The sequence below is a fragment of the Physcomitrium patens genome, chromosome 6 (assembly GCF_059467195.1).
Source record: "Physcomitrium patens ecotype Gransden chromosome 6, ASM5946719v1, whole genome shotgun sequence".
NCBI classification, from domain to species: domain Eukaryota; kingdom Viridiplantae; phylum Streptophyta; class Bryopsida; order Funariales; family Funariaceae; genus Physcomitrium; species Physcomitrium patens.
This window is the reverse complement of record NC_143415.1, coordinates 10,413,195-10,431,808: the sequence shown is the minus strand read 5'-3', so window position 1 is coordinate 10,431,808 and position 18,614 is coordinate 10,413,195. Positions and strand designations below refer to the sequence as shown.

General features: G+C 33.1%; 1 protein-coding gene across 2 annotated transcripts; it reads left to right on the top strand.

Annotated features, from left to right (window-relative positions):
* Positions 1-6,594: 6,594 nt before the first annotated feature.
* Positions 6,595-10,506, top strand: LOC112283495 (exocyst complex component EXO70A1). 2 transcript variants are annotated; one of them, XM_024522223.3, is made up of 2 exons: positions 6,595-9,858; positions 10,000-10,087. In XM_024522223.3, the coding sequence occupies exons 1-2, from the start codon at positions 7,857-7,859 to the stop codon at positions 10,065-10,067; spliced, it is 2,070 nt and encodes a 689-aa protein (XP_024377991.1). In that variant the 5' UTR covers positions 6,595-7,856; the 3' UTR covers positions 10,068-10,087. The 2 variants fall into 2 exon arrangements, with proteins under 2 accessions (XP_024377991.1, XP_024377993.1); XM_024522225.3 differs by lacking the exon at positions 10,000-10,087 and adding an exon at positions 10,198-10,506 and having other exon boundaries at positions 6,596-9,858.
* The last annotated feature ends 8,108 nt before the right edge of the window (positions 10,507-18,614 follow it).

Genomic DNA, 18,614 nt, shown 5'->3' with positions numbered 1-18,614 from the left:
GTGATTAGGCTTTCGCATACCAAAGAGCTCTTGAAATTAATTAATAACAATCTTGATTTTAATCGTTGTCGCACAAATATTTCTAATATGGTGTGTAGGCGACGTGAATTATTGTTGTTGATGTGTGGGATATCAATCTTGTTTTCATTTATCTTCATTTTTTGTATCATGGAGGATCTTGAAACTTGGCAAATAATAATAATAATGTGTACAAAATATACAAGAAATGAGCTGATGGGGTTAGAAGTGATATCATGTTAAAACTTCCAATATTATCAATTTGCACATGTGGCTTCACTTCTGCAAAACAACAACAGTTAGAGTTAATACCAATATATTTTAACAAAACTTCAAATGAGGTTGATTACACAAAAATAAAAACAAATTTGCTGTGGTATTATTTTGTTGACTTCCGACTTACAGTTTGGTGTCAATTAATATGAGTATTCAATTCCAGTATGTGTATATATATATATATATATATATATATGCTTGTATACACGCATGTTAAAAACTCAAATTTTCAGCTGAATTTCATTAAAATACTTCATCAGAGTTTAGAAGAAAAATTATAAATTACAAATAATTAAATAAATTCAATTATCAATTGAATAAAATGAAATCCTGTGAAAGTTTGATTTTAAAACATTTATGATTCCAAAATGAATTGTTTTTCAAAGTAAAGCTGAAAGGTAGTGAAGTATTTATATATATATATATATATATATATATATTACTTTGTTGGCTACTTTCTAACATAAAGACAAGAAGTGCTTATAGTATTCAAAAAATGTTGTAAATTAGTCCAGTTCTAGGTATAACTAAAGTTCATAGATGTAATATTTGAGTAAAAAACACATAAATAGTATTTTTACAAGCGAAAGAAAAATACATCAATGAAACTATTTTATTTTGATAGAAGATTAAAAAAAAGTACAATTATTTGCATGAAGACAACATATAAGATTACATTTTAGATGCAAAAGTCAAATTGAAATTTAACACAAGAGTTTTTTTATTATTATTATTTATTATCATTATATATAATGACACCTTATACTATGGTTCTCACTAGAACATTGTGCCAGACCTCTGATATTAGGTATGACAAAAAAATATGATTATAACTGATATTTACTTGTTAGATTTTACTAAGTTATTTTAGCTTAACTTTAAAAAAAAAAAAAAAAACCAAAAAAAAAACCAAAAAAAAACAAACAAAAAAACAAAAACAAAACAAAAAAAAACAAACAAAACAAAGTATAGATCATAATTATTACATTAGTAATAAGTTTTTACAGAAGTTTTAGTAGAATAAGTAACAATGTATAGTTTAAATAATATAAGCTAAAAATGATCGAAAATTTTAATTTATTGATTTTTTTTTTTGGTTCAAACACCTGTTAATAAAAATATGTTTTTGGCAAGCTTTAATGATACGAGTTCATTTATATTAAAGTTTGAACAAGGAAAAAACTTGCATTGTGAACATAGCAAGCTTTTGAAACAGTTGTTTTGTAGTTTTCATGAAAAAACTTATGATCACTGTGGCTAGGTTTGAAGTTTCATTATTACGGACAATGCATACTTGTACAGTAATAAAGCTACTGCTGTAGTTACAAAATATGATATTGGTATCACTAGTTGAAAAAATGTTTACTTAACTTGTTAGTATTTATTTTCTTGAACATCGTTTGGTTATGCTGCCATTTGAGTATTCACAAATATCAAAATCAATTATAAGATACTTAAGCCAGTCAAACCCATTCAAATAGAAACAATTTACTGGTGTCAAAAAAATAGTTTTTTGTTTTGTAAAATATGAGTTTTGGGTTGTTTTTTTTTTTATGGAAGTGACATACAAATTTGATAATGCTACATACACATACAGGCCCAAGTTTATAACATATGTACACACACACACACACACATATATATATATATATATATAATTTGTTTTTGGACTTCTAATGATGAATATGTGCACCCTCATGGATAATCATATTAAACAGGGATTAATGACCCTACATCACCTGTACATACAAAATTTGAGCATGTTTTATAATATTTTTTTAATATCATTATTTTTATCGTACAGTGGGCCATAAACTTGCATATACAACACTATCATCCCCAAAGATTCACCCAAATGTCATACAAATACCAAAGTTTCTGAAATAAATAAGTTAAGCATGAAATGTTCTTTAATGATCTCTATCCTTCGTTAATATTTGTAAACATACATACATATGTTTTAGATCATGAAGTAAAAAACATACAGAAAAAGAGTACTTGAAAAAATCGAGATAAAATTAAACCTGTTCCACACTTGTTTTAGACTTGTCAAAGTTGAATCGATTGGATTACAAGTGCTTGTTCCAAGTGTAATTTGTTAGTCACCAAGCCTCAAGGAATTCTCCTTTATTATCAATGTTTTTTTATAATAAATTAGGCACATGGTTAAATAGAAGGGAAGAGGGAGTACCTTCCACGTGAGAGGCTATCATTATTGGCAGCCCATTGGCGTCTAATTGTGGACTGGGGTGCAGTGCCAAGCTGGCAAGCTCCAGCAGTCAGGTGCCAAAGAGCCCCTTGTTTGATGGAGGGTACGGTCATAGGGAACGGGAGGCGGTCATAGACTCAGAAGTCCGCTGTTCGGATAGTTGGGCCTGGCTTCGAGCAGTGAGCAATGGTGTGCCCGCTAACAGGGTACTACAGCTGGGGCACTACCATGCCATGCAGATTCGCTGCCCGGGTGGAAGTCGGGCAGGAAATCCGAAGATTCTTCCTTGAAAGCACTCTGAATGGAGGAACCGTGCCTCTCAACTCTCTTCACTGGGATAGTTGAGAACCATTTGAATCTATTATCAGGGGCACTTAATGCAAGTACTTGAGCTGTTGAAAAATCCCATTCCTTTCCATGAGCACACAGAAGAAGGAATAACATAATAGTAACAATAATAATATCCTTGTGCATTGATAGTTGACCCCGTTTAATCCAATCAACTCATTTTTCCCTCACTTTGAAAAAGTCAAAAAAAGAGCCTTATGTCACAAATTAAAAATCCTTGTATTGGTGGTTTACTCATTCAGTACAATTCCCCCAAATGCCGACTGCAGTCACAACCTGGTCAGTTCATAAATACCAAACCCAGTCAATGCAAATTCTTCTGCACGCACAAATTGAATTTAAAATTATGCACACGCACGCATACGCACCCACACATGTGTGTGTGTGTGTGTATATATATATATATATATATATATTTCGATGCTGCTGCTGCTGCTGCACTAGTGGCAATCACATGAATAGAACAAGGACATTGGGTTGTTTCATTTGATGAAGGCAGGTGTGCAGATTGCCTGGTAATGACGGTGGAAAATCCATCTGTCTATCTGTTTCTCATTTGACAACCCTGTTCAGATGGTTTGCCCATGCAGAAGGTAAGTGATATCTGGCATCCTATTCTGAATAAGATAGGTCCATTCAGGAGGTTTATTTATAGTTTTCTTTGCAATGATAGTTATGGAGTTTTTACCTTAATTGTTTGATAACATGAAAATAAATACATTAATATATTAAGAAACACTTTTCTTTTCATCTCTTTTTGAAAAAAGAAATGAATTATTTCCTCATAATAGAGGTAGAGCAAACCCATAAACAGTTCTTTACTAAAGAGTGGATTGTTGTTTACTGTTTCTTTTGCAGAAATACACATATTTTTCTCCCAGACTTAATACAAAAAAATATATGTAATTGAGTTATTTACTTGAGCTGCTATCTTTTGGTAGCCATTACTCAAACAAAATATTTTAGGGTTTAACAAATTGGATTCAATTAGTTGGCTTTAGATGTGGAGAAATAGTGGGAGAAATTAAGGCAAGGAAGCTCATGTTGCCTAATAAGTAGCAAGCTGATCTGGTTTCATTTGTCACCTTTTTACTACCCAACACTACCTCTTATTAGAAAAATACAGAGTATTGATATTGGTATACAATGAAGACACTGTCAAGGGTCACTTGATTCACACCAATATTCTCTGTACATTCAACTCATCATAGAAAAAATAGACAAAAGGATTCTGTGCGCCAAACCCCTATGCAAATATTAATATATGCATTTTGCACTTTGACCACTTTGTGCTATTGGAGGTTGACATTGCAAGTCATTAGAGTATAACAAAGGAATGCTGCAAAAATAAAAGAGTATTATAGAACTCTGAAAGGCAATGCTACGAACTTCTGGAAAAAAAAAGATAAACATAAAAGAATAAAGAAAGAAATGAAGAGTGATTTGTCTATAATGACCACATTGCATTGCTCTCTCACAAACCATATAATTGTGAGGAGAATACAAGGTTGAAACCAATTAGAGAGTAAGAGATTAAAGTGAGCAACTAATGAGTATAGGAACAAAGAAAACATGTATGTAGAAGAAGGCAATTAGAAAGAGGAGGGCAAACAAAGAAAGCAGGGCAATGCAAGTAAAAGAGGGAAAGAATTTCGTGACATCTACTAACAACTATGGATGAAGTGGGTGAAGAAATGTGTACAAGTTGCATGAAAGAAATGCAAGACTTCAAAATTTAGACATTATACTTTGATTTTACATAAATTTCTTACAGAGGGTTTACCTTAAAATGCATACCTTGACATTCACTAACCACAATTCTGTTATTTATTTTTTGTATTCAAATTTTACTCTAATTATTTTTAGACGATGTGTATTAGAGAATCTATATACTTGAAATTTGCATTAAATGTATAAATTTATTAGTGAATAAAAGTAGTGTTTCTAAATATTTTGAAACTATGTTTGCAACAGAAACTTTATGAAATGAATCTTAATTAGGTATTTAAATATACCAAGGAATGAATTTAATATTGCAAAAATAAATCAACAAAGAGCTATGATTCTAATTGTATAAGTTTAACATCGTATTTTTTTTACAGAACTACAAAAATGTAGAAAGTCATAATTATAAAAAAAACTTATCATAAATCAATTCTACATTGTTTCAAGAGAATAAATCCAAAAATTTTACATTTTTCTTATTACTATTTAATATTTGATTACATGAAATATTTTAAAATTATTAGATTTTGATGCATATTACAAATCATTTAGGAGATCTTTTTACTTGAAGAACAAGGTGAGAAATCCACAACTTTTAAATCTTTTAATTGGTTGAAACTTAAAAGTCTTGCTTAGCTGGTTTTATACTTAGAAAATTTAATACAAAAGCTCTACAATAATACAGTGAAAATAATACCGTAACATAAAATAAATGCACCCATGTGGAACATAAACAATGATGTTGTCAGTACAATATCAACAATAATAAATAAATAAATAAACAAACAAACTGAATTATTGTTATAGTTACAAGTTTACAGTAAAAGAAATTCATTAAAATTCTTATCAAATAGAAGGAATTATTTTTAACAAAAAAATAAAAAAAACAAACAAACAAACAATCAAATAACTTAGCATTTATGTTATGCAATTTGACTTTGGACCAAGTTGCTTACTTATCACCATTGTTTTTGATTTTGTTTTAGTTTTGATTTTTTGAACTGTAATATCATCTTCTTTTTCTTCTTAGTGAAGGTCAGATTTCACAATAATTCACACACGTTGAATTTTTTCTCATGCAACCACTTTCTCTAAAAGCAATCCTTTTGCAGCTTTTCTTCCTCGCATGCCCCCAGTCATGAAATGAGCCACTAGGAATGAAGAAATTCATCCATAATAGCATCCAGAGTACATCCATCCACAAGATAGGACAAACAGATCATATTATTATTACTTTCAGTGTGAGTAGGTGGGTGTGAGTAGGTGGGTTAGGACCATCCCCGAAATGGTGGTGCGACCTTGAAAAGCCTGAGCCCAACACAAAAGCCATACTTCTATAATTACACATACAGACAACTTGTGGGGAACATCATTTCTTTTACACTAGGTGTTCTTTGCAGGTTTATTATTGCTTTCAAAAGGTTTGGGAAAAACACTCTCCGTGCCCGCCACGTCGGATTCTCGCTGAATTGAAACAAAGTCATATTTGACCTAAAATGTGGTCATAGGCAAAATCAACGCACGCTCTCTCGCGCACTCTAATTCAATGGAATTTCAAACCTCACAAGTTTTTATAAGAATTTGAAGAAGACTGAGCTTGTAGGGTGGGAACAAATCATGGTGGTGATCATTGGCATGGGGTCAAAAGCACTTGCGGCAGCAGCATACTGATCATCACCGAGATGGCAGCAAGCAATCTCTCAGAAATGGCAGGCAATGAATGAAAAGGCGCGTCTAGAATCTTCGTTTGTATTTCCCTCCCATCTCGTCTAGAAATTGGTGACAACATGGCCTGCTTAGTATGTGTGCGGTGTGATCTGAACCCAAAGGTCGACCCTGAGCAATCAAGTAGGGTCACAAAGATCTCATTCCCGAAGTGTTTAGTGTCAAAATGTGGTTTTCCTCTTTACCCCACGTTTTGAATTACACGTCACTCAGGCTGCGGTTGGGTCGTACACAGTCGGGATCACGCAATTCGCGTCGCGGAGTTATTTTAGTCTAACCGCGGAATCGAGCTGGTTTCAAGGGTCATCTCCGACGATGGAGCGGTGAGCACATCTCCGAACATTCTTGACTGGCTCCCTCGCAGCGATGATTCTGGACGCTATTTCAAGCGTGGAAGAAGCCACAGAGATCGGGGAGGGGCCAGGGCCTTTGTAACGCAGGATGGCCTTGGATGAAGAATGGAATCTGAAGGTGCGGACGCGACGAGAAGTTTGTTACTGGAGCAGTTGAGGACGGCACGCCAGACCGGAACTCAGCGGTCGTCTCCGTCTTCTGCTTAGGTTTTTTACGTCTTCACGAGATCCGGCTGGAAGTGGAGAAGAAGCTGTGGATGGACGGAGGGAGTCGTCCATGTGGCTTGGACTGGTACTACTAGTGCAGCTGTCAAGATCTTCTAGGGTTTGCTTGGCCAACGACCAGGGCGATGATCAAGAGCAACAGGGATAGAGGAATGCTTGAATCTGATCGCTAAGGGTTAGTCTGGCACCTCATCGCCTGAGCGTTTTTTCTTGCGGTTTTGCTGGTGCTTCGGGTGCCAGACCCGGGGTTTTGGTTTTGGTTTTGGTTCTGGTCTCTCGTGTTTGGTATTTTGTCGTATCGGGGAGCGGGAAGATGGCAGATCGTGGTGACAAGCCAGAGGAAACTGTGGATGGTCGGGGCTGTTTAGTTGGAATGTGACGTTGTTGCGTCGATTAGGAGGAGGACGGAGATTTTTGACATCGGCTGTGAGGCAGGGGAGCAGGGAGCGGCTTGGCAGTGTGCTACTTGACTTTTTGGTGGCGAATGTGATGACATGCTGCAGAACGAGTGCTTCAATGTTTTATTTGTTTCCTTTTTTTGATGCTGCCGGGGCGGATAACAGATGTGTTGTATCTGGCGTGTTGTGTAGAAGTGGCAATCTAAGAAACTAGAAAAGAGTGAGTGAGAGAAAGAGAAACGGAACGTTCAGCACCTGTTACGTGGTTATTCGAGGGACGTTGTGGTTTTGTAATTGTGGGAAGAAATACCGGGTCGTAGTCATTGTGGTGACGTGTAACGATTAGCGGAGTGACAAGTTTTTGCGTCGAATGCCTCTTTCAGTCGTAGAGGGAAGGTCTTGTCTTAAGTTGAAAGCAGAGATAAAGTTAATTTATCCTCGTACATCCTGCTCTGTTCGGGAACTTGTAATCAATTTGCGCTGAATAAGCCTTCCTTTTCGACCCGTGTGATCAACAAGTTTGGGAGGTTAGAGAAGTACGAATATAGGACGTAGTAGAGTAGCTTGTGTACATATCAGATGGCGGACCCCGGCACAGAGAATGGCTCGGATGCACTAGCAAGATTGGCATCCGTTCGAGGTTTGAACTCTGCAGAGGATGTGGTAATGCAATGGGATTCGAATTCTTCCGATCATGCCCGACAATCTAAGATATGGGAGGGCCTTCAACACGAGTCTGACGCATATTTGGAAGCAGTCGATGAGATTCAGACTGCGTTGGAATCGCTAACTGTTGGTGGGAACAACCAGAAGGAGTTGACGAGGGCACAGAATTTATGTCAGCTAGCCATGACACGATTGGAGGAGGAGCTCAGGCACCTGTTACTTACGTGCAGTGAGCCAATTGACCCAGAATGGTTAGTGGATAACTGCTCTAGAGCTGGCTCATTTAACAGTCGACGTTTAGACGATGCTGAAGGTGGTAATGACTTCGATGCAGACGTTAATGATGACGTCGATGCAGGCGTTGATGGTGAAGTTGATGCAGCTGAGCGCCCTGATGATGAAGAACAGCGTGAGGATAAACCATTCTCAAGACCCGTTGGGAACGTCAATCCTGTTTTGGACTTCATACCTCCGGCGACAGTGCTCGACTTGACTAACATCGTGAAGCGGATGATCATTGGTGGGTATGAGAGAGAATGTGTGCAGGTGTATGCCAGCATCAGGAAGAACGTATTGGAAGAAACCTTGACATTATTGGGAGTTGAGAAATTGAGCATCGATGAGGTCGGGAGGATGAAGTGGGAAGATCTGGAAGTCAAAATCAGCAAGTGGAATCAACGCATGAAAGTGTGCGTTAGGGCCCTGTTAGCGAGTGAGAAGCATTTGTGTGAAAGCGTATTTGCTAATGCACCGGTTAGTGTCGCATGTTCTTGCTTTAACGAATTGGGTAAGGGGCCGATGATGCAATTACTTAGCTTTGGTGAAGCAGTAGCTATCAGCCGTCGGTCTCCAGAAAAACTATTCAAGATACTCGACATGTATGAGACCATACGGGATCTTCTCCCAGACATCAAAGATACATTCTGTGGTGAGGCGTGTGCACCCTTGAGGGCCGATGTAGAGGCAATACTGGCTCGGCTTGGAGAATGTGCGAAGAGAACTTTTGGTGAATTTGAAATTGCTATTCAACGGGATGGTTCGAGAATTCCTGTGCCTGGAGGCGGTGTGCATCCCCTAACAAAGTATGTTATGAATTACATTAAGTTCATGTGTGATTATTCTGACACTATGAAACTGCTTTTCGACGAGAAGGAGTACGATCTAGACGACGAGGGAGGAAATGAATCAAGCAGAGAAGGATCTTTCAGGGATGGTTCACTCAGAGATTCACCGAGGTACTCATCCAGATCAAATGATGGAGAGAGAGGTGGCAGTACCGAATTATCTACGCTCGGTACCCAAACAATCTGGGTAACGAAAGTTCTTCTGTCTAATTTGGAAGAAAAGTCAAAGTTATATAGAGACCTGTCTTTGACCTATTTGTTTCTTATGAACAACATTCACTATATTGTGCAAAAGGTTAAAACTACGGAGGTGAGGGCCGTTGTAGGGGACGATTGGGTGAGGAAAAATACTAGCCAGGTCAGACAATATGCTAGCAGCTACCAGAGAGCGGCGTGGGGTAAGATTTTATCATGCTTACGAGATGAAGGCATTCACACAGGCGGGGGCTTTTCAAGCGGTGTTTCTAAGCCAGTTTTGAAGGAAAGGTTCAAGAGCTTTAATGCTGCCTTCGAGGAGGTCCAGAAAGCACAAACAAGTTGGGTTATCCAGGACGATCAACTTCGTGATGAGCTCCGCATTGCCATCTCGGATAAGATTCTTCCTGCTTATCGTTCTTTCCTAGGTCGATATGGACATTACATGGAGACCCAAAGACATCCCGAGAGATATATCAAGTATACATCCGAGCATGTCGAAGAGTTCTTGAACAATCTCTTTGAAATTCATTCGCCCTCTCTTTCTTCAAGAGATCTTCGAAGGAGAAGTTCTCACCATGGATCTTCTCACCATGGTACGTGAGGAGCACGTGAACGTACCCATTGTCACCCTTTCGAAAGCGGTACATAGATTTCACTGCTAGTTTGTTCATCTCTAGTATTCAGCCTCAACTTCCTTCGCCGTAGAAGTCATAAAGTTCAGATTGTCGATGCAGGAGAGGCTTCTGGACGTACCCTATGTTCCTCTTCGGATGAAGCGATCATAATGTATTCAGCAGTGTGATGACGAACAATCTTCTGTCATTTGAGGTTGTGATTCCTTGTGGATTTCATGGTGTTTTTCTTGACAAGCGCTTTACTTAGATAAAGTTTTGTGTATGAGCTATTTATCTACAACTTGTGTTTCCTGTTAGGTGATGTGCTCGGCATATGCATTTGGAGATAATTGACCATCTCTAGATGGCTGTTGTATGTTTGATTGGGTTCATAGTTGATCTCTACGGGTTCGATGGAGTTGCCCACGTACTATTTTAGGTTTTAGCAGGGGTCGAGGATAAAGCTGATTCTTGTTTCCAATCAGCAGAGGATATACAGGCATGTTCCTCAGGGTTTGTCAAATCTTATGAGACTCAATAGTGTTTTATTATGTCACCATGCGCTTCCAGGATGTGTTATTCCATGAAGCAGGTAAGTTTGTAAGTAGGACAATTGTTTCCTTTTAACTTTTATGTCCATGCGTGTTGACTCTTTCACATGGTCATCAGTTGTGCTGGCGGTTTGGGATCACATGTAGTTACTCCATTAGATAATATGTTTTCTCATGTGGATTATCCACTACTATGGTTTGTGTCAGAGCACTCAATTGCCTACTTTCATTTGAGTATAAGCTCCAGTTTTATTATTTAGTGACAATACTACAAGTTAACTCTATGGACTGGGTCAGAAAAGGTGCCTAGATGGTAAATTTTCTTACATGAATGAATTAGGAGCAGTTTTAACAAACATTTTATATGTCCATCTGGGTTCTTCCATCAGGGTTGGAATTTAGGGCTGATGGGAGCATAGATCAAGGAAGCCTTGGTTGGAGAGAGTAAAGGTATGATGGGTAAGGGCAAAACTTGGTTTCCACAAAAACAATCTTCTATGCACTTAATTGGATTCAAACTTGGTACTGCCTAAATGTTGTGAACACACTTTCTCTAACCCAAGAAATCTCCATTGGGATTATGATAGGCAAAAAACATTTATCTATGTTCTATGGCATTAGTTTACATGGCTATTGGTTGTCTTGGTAAATATTATTTCTTATGCATTGTGCTTTTCTTTTGCTATCACCATATGCACAATTGAAGCCTCTATGTGTTGAGTTGCTTCTACATTTGCTAATAGTTCATTAATTTCATTTTGTAACACATTGTTGAAGAAATTGGCTATGTTTGTGCTTCATTGTTTGATTAACTCAATTGTCGGGTGTCTTTTGCTATCATGTTCTAAAAGCTACTAATATCTTCTTGTCATTGTATGTCAACTCTTGGTAGAAGGTGTATAATGCTTGTTATGGAGAATGGTTAGGGACTTTTGTTTTTTCCATCCTAGTAATTTCTATTTTTGTGTGCTTTTTTTTATTGGTCTTGTATCACACTCTATTGGGTTTTGGATTTTGTTGTTGTCTTGGTTGTTTACCTTATCACTTAATCATGTTTAGTGAAATCTCTTGTATTTGATTCAACATGATATTTTTAATTTTGCTATTTTATAGGTTGGGATTCTTGTGTAGTAACACAACCATTAGGTGAAAATAGAAAAAAAGTATTTTGTTATAGAAGAGCTTAATTAAAAAGATATAGTAGAAGAACATAAATATAAGATAGTTAGGAAGTAAAATCTAGTGTTAGAATTACTTTTTATAAAAATAGATTCTATTTACTTTGTAGAGCCATAAATAAGACAAAATAAAGTAGATTAAAAAAATAAAGAATGTAAGCATATGTAAGAAGGATTTAGGTATTGATTTTAGTAAAAATTACTTCAAGAAGATAAGAATTGATACCTAAAGAAGATTGGTTGCTATCAAGGATATGAACTCCAAAGAAAGATAATCTCAATACACTCTTGTGTCACTTGAAAATACTTAGAAATCACTCAAAGGTGATAATATATTGAACTAGAATGGCTATTGCCAAAGACTAGAAAACATGATGATTCTTGAAACTAGACTGGAAATAAGAAAGGAGTTGACAAGAGTGAAGAAGTCTTCACTCTTGTCTCTATATATACTATCTAACTAGGGGCTACATGGCGACGTTCTATAGGACCTCCAATATGTGTTGACTTTGTAGGACACATGCCTTGACTTACAAGGCAAGTTTTTCTACGTGTGGGCCATATAGTTAGCTTGGTCTTTAAGCTAACAACATGTGTGGCACATGGCCAACTTGTTGACCACATTTCTAATCCAAAAAGTGAATTAAAGACACCTATGAAGTCAAAGCAGTGTCTATGAAGCTTCTATACCAAATACTATAGAATTAACTTACTTTTATCTACTTTTATTTACTTCTACTTATTTATATATGTAATTACTAGCTTACATGAGTATGTCCGTGACAGTTGCCAACCAAAGTCAAAATCAGACCTCAAGACATTAAATTGAGTACTTATGGCAAGTCTGAATTTGTTTTGCAAATCTAAAATTGAGGTTAGAAAGTAGATTCGAGAGGAGATTTTTGAGTGTTAGTTTCATATCATTTAGATTAATATTGAGATTTTGAAGGATTTTCAAAATTAATGATGTACTTGATGGGTTTAAATTTTGAAAAATAAAAAATAGTTTATAAATTTTAAGATTTCATGAATTTTGTACTATATATATATATATATATATATATATATAAATTGGGCAATTTGTTGTTGTGCTTGTTGTAAATGTGCATGAGAAATTTGAGGTCAATTGAGTAGTTAGATTGAAGCATATGAGATTATTTGTTGGTTATAATCACAAAATTTTTAGATTTAGGGTTAGTAAGTGATTATGAGATATAATAATATTTGCCAGTTAGATTGAAGCAGAATTTGGTGAGAACATTTGAGACTTGAATATTTATACATAATCTAATATTTGGAACAATTGAATAGTTTAACAAAGAAAAATTAGTGTTGAAAGATCAATATTCAAGTTAGAGAAGGATGGTGGTGAACAATTGAGAGGTTTTGGGAGTTTTTCTTATAATTGATAAGTTTCATTTCTCTCAAAATTTTTATACTGGTTAATTGCTTATTACTTGAAGTCTAAGTAAAATTTTAATTAAGATCTGTGATTGAATTAAAATTTATTGAGGTTTCAAATAGCTATAATAATTGATTAAAATTTATTTGAGATCTTCTTGAGATTATTTAGGTTTTAGGATTTCATTAGAATTTGATTTAAAATTAGGATTTAAGATTTGCTTAGAATTTGCTTAAAATTTGCTTAGAGTTTGCTTAAAATTTGATTAAGATTAAGGATTTTATTGAGATTTGGTCTAAGATTAAGATTTAAGATTTGATTAGAATTTTATCTAAGATTGGGATTTAATTAGAATTTGGCTTAGAATTAGGATTTAGATTTTACTTAAGATTTGATTAGGATTTATTTTGAATTTTATTAAAATTTATTTAGGGCTATATTAAAATTTGATTAGAATTCAATTAAATTTTTTATTTTTGATATTTTAAAAAGATTTATTATTATTATTATTATTATTATTATTATTATTATTATATTTTATTAAGATTAATTTATGATTTTTAATATTTCTTTTGTAAGTTCATAAAATTTCTTTTAGATTTAATGAAAGATTGATTAGCATTATTATAATTTAATTGAAGTTTGTTTAGGATTCTATTAGAGTTGTTAAGATCATTTTTTTGCAAGTTCCATTTTTCCTTCCATAGCCAAGTGTTCAATACATTCTCAAATAGACTTCATATAATATGATAGCATCTTCTCAATTTAAGCCAGACCTCTTCAAAGAGAGTGTCAATGGCCTTATTTAAGCATTCTAGTTAGAAAGTTTTTGACCATGAATTGTGATTCATTTGCTTGTGAGTGTTGTAAGTCTCTCGACTATAATATTCTTTAGATTGATTGGGTATCCAATATGAGTGGTGAATATGTTGGGAGGTGGTGAAGAAGAAATGCCTTCAATAAATTTGGATTCCACTTAGAGTCCAACCCCCTTGAGGCAAAGACATTGTTTGTAGTCCAAATTACCATAAACTATTTGATCTACTATCATCTCTAGGCTTTGCTTTTAGCAAAAGATCTCATTCTAGACTTCCATATCTACGTGTACTATTATCTTTTATGTATAGTATAATACTTTGCTCAAGTTAAGTCTATTATTATTGAGTTCTTATGCGCATTTAGCCATCTAGATGTTCCATATTATATTCCATCATAGTATTTTCTACAAGTATTAGCCATATCATCTCTAATATTTTTTTCAAGAGCCATGGATGCCATACCTTTTGTATTATTTGTTTGATTTGCTGATTTTTGTATCTTTGTAGTTTAAGTTGTGTAATCACAAGCATCATGTTGTGTTGTTCTAGTAGTCCAATTCTATAGCCATACTTGGTTGTGTAGCCAAAAAAATTAGCCTTCTTAAGTCTATATATTTGCTTCCATTTTCAATCCTATGAGTTCTAAAAGAGATCTAAGACCAATGAATTTTTGAAAAGCTATATCTTAGAACCTTTGGATGGTGGAGTTGCTAAATTATACTTGAAGACCATATCTTTTAGCCTATATATGAGTAATATCCTAACTTATTCAAATGGACTAATTAGAATTATCATTGGCTTATCTCGCTATTATATGAATTCATCTATGATTGCTTTTGTATATTTATAAGCTTTCTAGAAGCCACGTTCTTTCCTATGTAAGTAATAGATTATGGTAATTGGATTTTGAAGTTGTGAGATTATCAAGTCTTTTGGCTGAAATTGTAGGTTTTTGGTGAGGTCAAAATAGGCAAGTCAACTAATGACTAGGGGGTATTAGTTATGGATGGATGTTAATTCTGTAAGGGCTATTAGTTTATCTATGAACTTTTGTTTTTTTGCATCTCATCTCTAAATATCTTTGATAGCAAAGACCTTGTTAATGGCCAAAGTTATAAAGTTTGGAGTTGTGTTGCAAGTTCAATTACTCCTTGTTTAATTGGTGGATTAGTAGGTTGTCAAAAAGAGATTGCCATAGCTTCTTGGTTAAATTTATTAATTCTACTTATGCAAGACTTGCCCATATCTTGGACCAAGAGCAAATTTTGGTTGTGTAAATTGGTGTTGCATTAGAAGGTGGTCTCTTAATATGCATGATTTAATAGAAATTAGTTGGCCATTGTTTGGAGCCCATGACTTTTGTGCTTTTCACTTTATATTGAATAATTTTTTTTTAAGGTTAAAAGCCCAACTTCAAGCTACAAATCAATAATTTTGCTATAAATTCTTTTGCTTGTAATTGGAAGTTGAGATCTTAAATTTTCTAATAGTAGTAGGTTAAATAATATTTTTTTTACAACAACTTGGCTTTAATTTTATTTCTCCTTGAAGCTCTCCACACGTAATTTCTTATCAATGCTTGAATTTGTCTAAATAATGATATAGCTCTATATGTACAAAAATACAAATATATTTTAAATAGTAGCCAAATTAATATGGTTTTTAGTTAAAATGCAATCAACAAAGAATAGGTTGTTGGAGCTCCAAATCATTAAACTTTTAATTACCATCAACATGTTATTTTGCCAATCTCCTCTTATGTCATTTAGAAGCCTATGGAAGAGCCGAGTATGATATGATTCGTCTTTCAATCAACCACTTAAATTCTAAGTTTGGCTGCCAATTTTATACATGGCTTATTCTTGCTGCTTATATTCCTAATAATTTATTCTAATTTAATTTAGTTCTGGATCTTGTATAGAAGTCCATAAATATTTATATAACAACATCTAAATTAACTTTAGTTCAGAAGGATATAGTACAAAGTCACTAATAAACATCATATTGGTTGATATATGTCCTTTAGATAAATGAAAGTCCATAAGTTCTTTACAAGGATCTTCTAGTATTGTTTTCATGACTTCTCTTATTAAAAGATAGAAGTGAGATGTTAGTAGATAATCCTACCAAATCGATTATTGAAGTTGAAATAGTTTATTTTATACCCCATTGAATGTTATAGATGCAAATGCTTAATCATATAGAGCTATGATTACTTCAATCTAATTTAAAAAAAAAATCCATAGCATCCATTCTATCTTAAAGCATTGACCATGATAATCTATTATTTATTTTTTTAAAGTCTAAAAGTAGTAAGATTAGTTCTTGATTATTGGTTGTTGTCTATTCTATTGCTTCAAATACCATGATGATATCATCAAAGATACAATGGCCCTTCACAAACACTATTTGTAAGTGACTAATATATAATAAAAGATATTCTAGGATTTTATTGGCCATGATTTTTATAGCTATCTTACAAACTAACTTCAATAAGAAAGTAGGCCTAAAATTAGTAAATCTTTTTAGATTTCTATCTTTAGATAAGAAGCTAATCTTACTTATATTGAGTGATTTACAAAGGCTAAAAACTTTGACAATTTCTAAAATAACAGATAACAAGTCGTCTTCTATGGATGCTAAGTGTGCTTTGAAGAAATCTATAGAAATGTCGTCTATTCCAAGCTCCTTGTGTCTTAATAAATCTTTGATTCCATCTCGTATTTTGAATATAGTTGGTGGTTTTGTAAATCTTACATTTTATTCTATGGTAGCTTAGATTGATATATTACATAGGTAATCATTTCTAATCCAAAGGTTGTTTTTTATTATAATATCTCAAAAATATTGTGATATATAGAAGATATCCACTTAGGCCTACATATTGTATTGATTTGCTAAGATTCTTTTGCTATCTATTAATTTTTTGATTACAACTAGTTTCATATAGTCAAAATAGTAATTAAAGAATTCCATGTTATACCTATTACTTACTTTTGTTTATTGTGCAAGTACTTTGTTGTTTTTCTTCTCTAATTGGCTATACCTTATTTTTTGGATGTAAGCTTGTGTGGTACCAAATTTATTCTAAACTTCCTAATTAAACGAGTTTGCTTGCAATTCTTTTGTAGCTTTATAAATCTTATCAAACTATGCCTTTTATTTGGCCTTTTACTCTTGTTTGAGTATCTTAGTCTCTATATCATTGTAGCATTTTACTATAGCCACTGCCTTAGCAAGTATTGAATTTCAACTTTGCTAGTTACTTTTTGTAATTGTTACTTTTGTCACCTTTAGGAAGGCAGCTTTTGATTCTTTTATCTTAAATAATTACCTTTTGAAGAAGTGGATTTTGATAATGCTATTTTTATTGCATCTTAATTTTAAGAATGCAAGTACATAGTTTGTTATATAAGATAACATAGGCCATATACTAGTTTATTTATTTATTTATTTATAATTGAAGATGGTTGGTTGTAATATAAAACTTATCTAGTTTCATGCATATTATATCTTGTCTTCTCTAATGATTTTCTTAAGAATATTTCTTCTTGATGATCCTCCTATAAGCATCAAATTTATAATTGTAATGGAGTTCTAAGTAGACTACCAAGTTATTTCAAGCTTCTATTTTTTTTTGAACTTATCTCATTGTTCTATTGTATCCTAATTTTTTATATAAATCTTTAAATATGTTAAAGTCTCTTGCAATAATCTATTCTACTTTTAGAAGAATGAAGTATCAAAATTTTTAACTTTATGTAGTTATATGTATAGAGATTAATTATACATCAAGTATCCAGAAGATGGTCATATACTATGCTATGTATTGTAATAAGACTATATAGTAAAGATAATAATATGGATTGTATTATAAAAGAGTCCAAATAAAATATATAATAATAAAATATGAAAAAAAATAAAGAGCTAATAAAAAATTTTAATATTAATATTGACTTTTTATAAAAATAGCTTTTATTTACTTTGCAAGGCAATGAATAAGGCAAAAAAAAAAAATAATATGAACATCTTTAGGAAGAATTTATAAAATAATTTACTAAAGAATTTATAAATATTTTAGCAAATTTTCAAATAAAATTTTGTGAATTTGTTATTGTACTTATTTTAGATCTATTTTATAAATTTAAAATCAACTAAATGGTTAGATTGATGAATATAATAATTCTATTGGATTAAGATCTTGGATATTCAAATTTTAGGATTAGCAAGGTCTTCTATGATCCTAAAAAATCTATCAATTTGATTAAAGAAATAATTTAAAAGAGCATACTGAGCTTTAATACTTACACATTTACAAAATTAGAAAATAATTGAATAGTTCAATAGGAAGAACTTGCTGTTGAAAGATCAATATTTAGAAAAGAAGTACAACTAATATCAAAGAATTTTATGATTTTATGATTTTATGATTTTATGTTTTTTTTTTTTTTTTTTTTTTTTTTTTTCTTTTCTTTTCTTTTCTTTTCAAGTAGTGTATTTTATTTTCTTCAAAATTTGTATACTTATTATTTTCTTATAGATTAATATGTAGGTGAAATTTTAGTTGAAATCAATAATTTGATAAATAACTATTGAGATTTTAAAATAGCTATAAGAATTGATTAAAATTTACTTAAGATTTATTTGGATTTGTTTAGGATTCATTTATGGTTTATTTGGATTTTTTTAAGGATTTTTTTAAGGATTTGTTTAGAATTTTTTTAGGATTTATTAAGATTTTATAAAGATTTTCTAAAGTTTAATCATTCTTTATTTAAGGCTATAT

Coding starts and splice junctions, on each gene's coding strand:
- LOC112283495 (XM_024522223.3), top strand. CDS start 7,857: ATGGCGGACCCCGGCACAGAGAATGGCTCGGATGCACTAGCAAGATTG. Junction 9,859..9,999: donor CCATGGATCTTCTCACCATG/GTACGTGAGGAG, acceptor TTGTCGATGCAG/GAGAGGCTTCTGGACGTACC.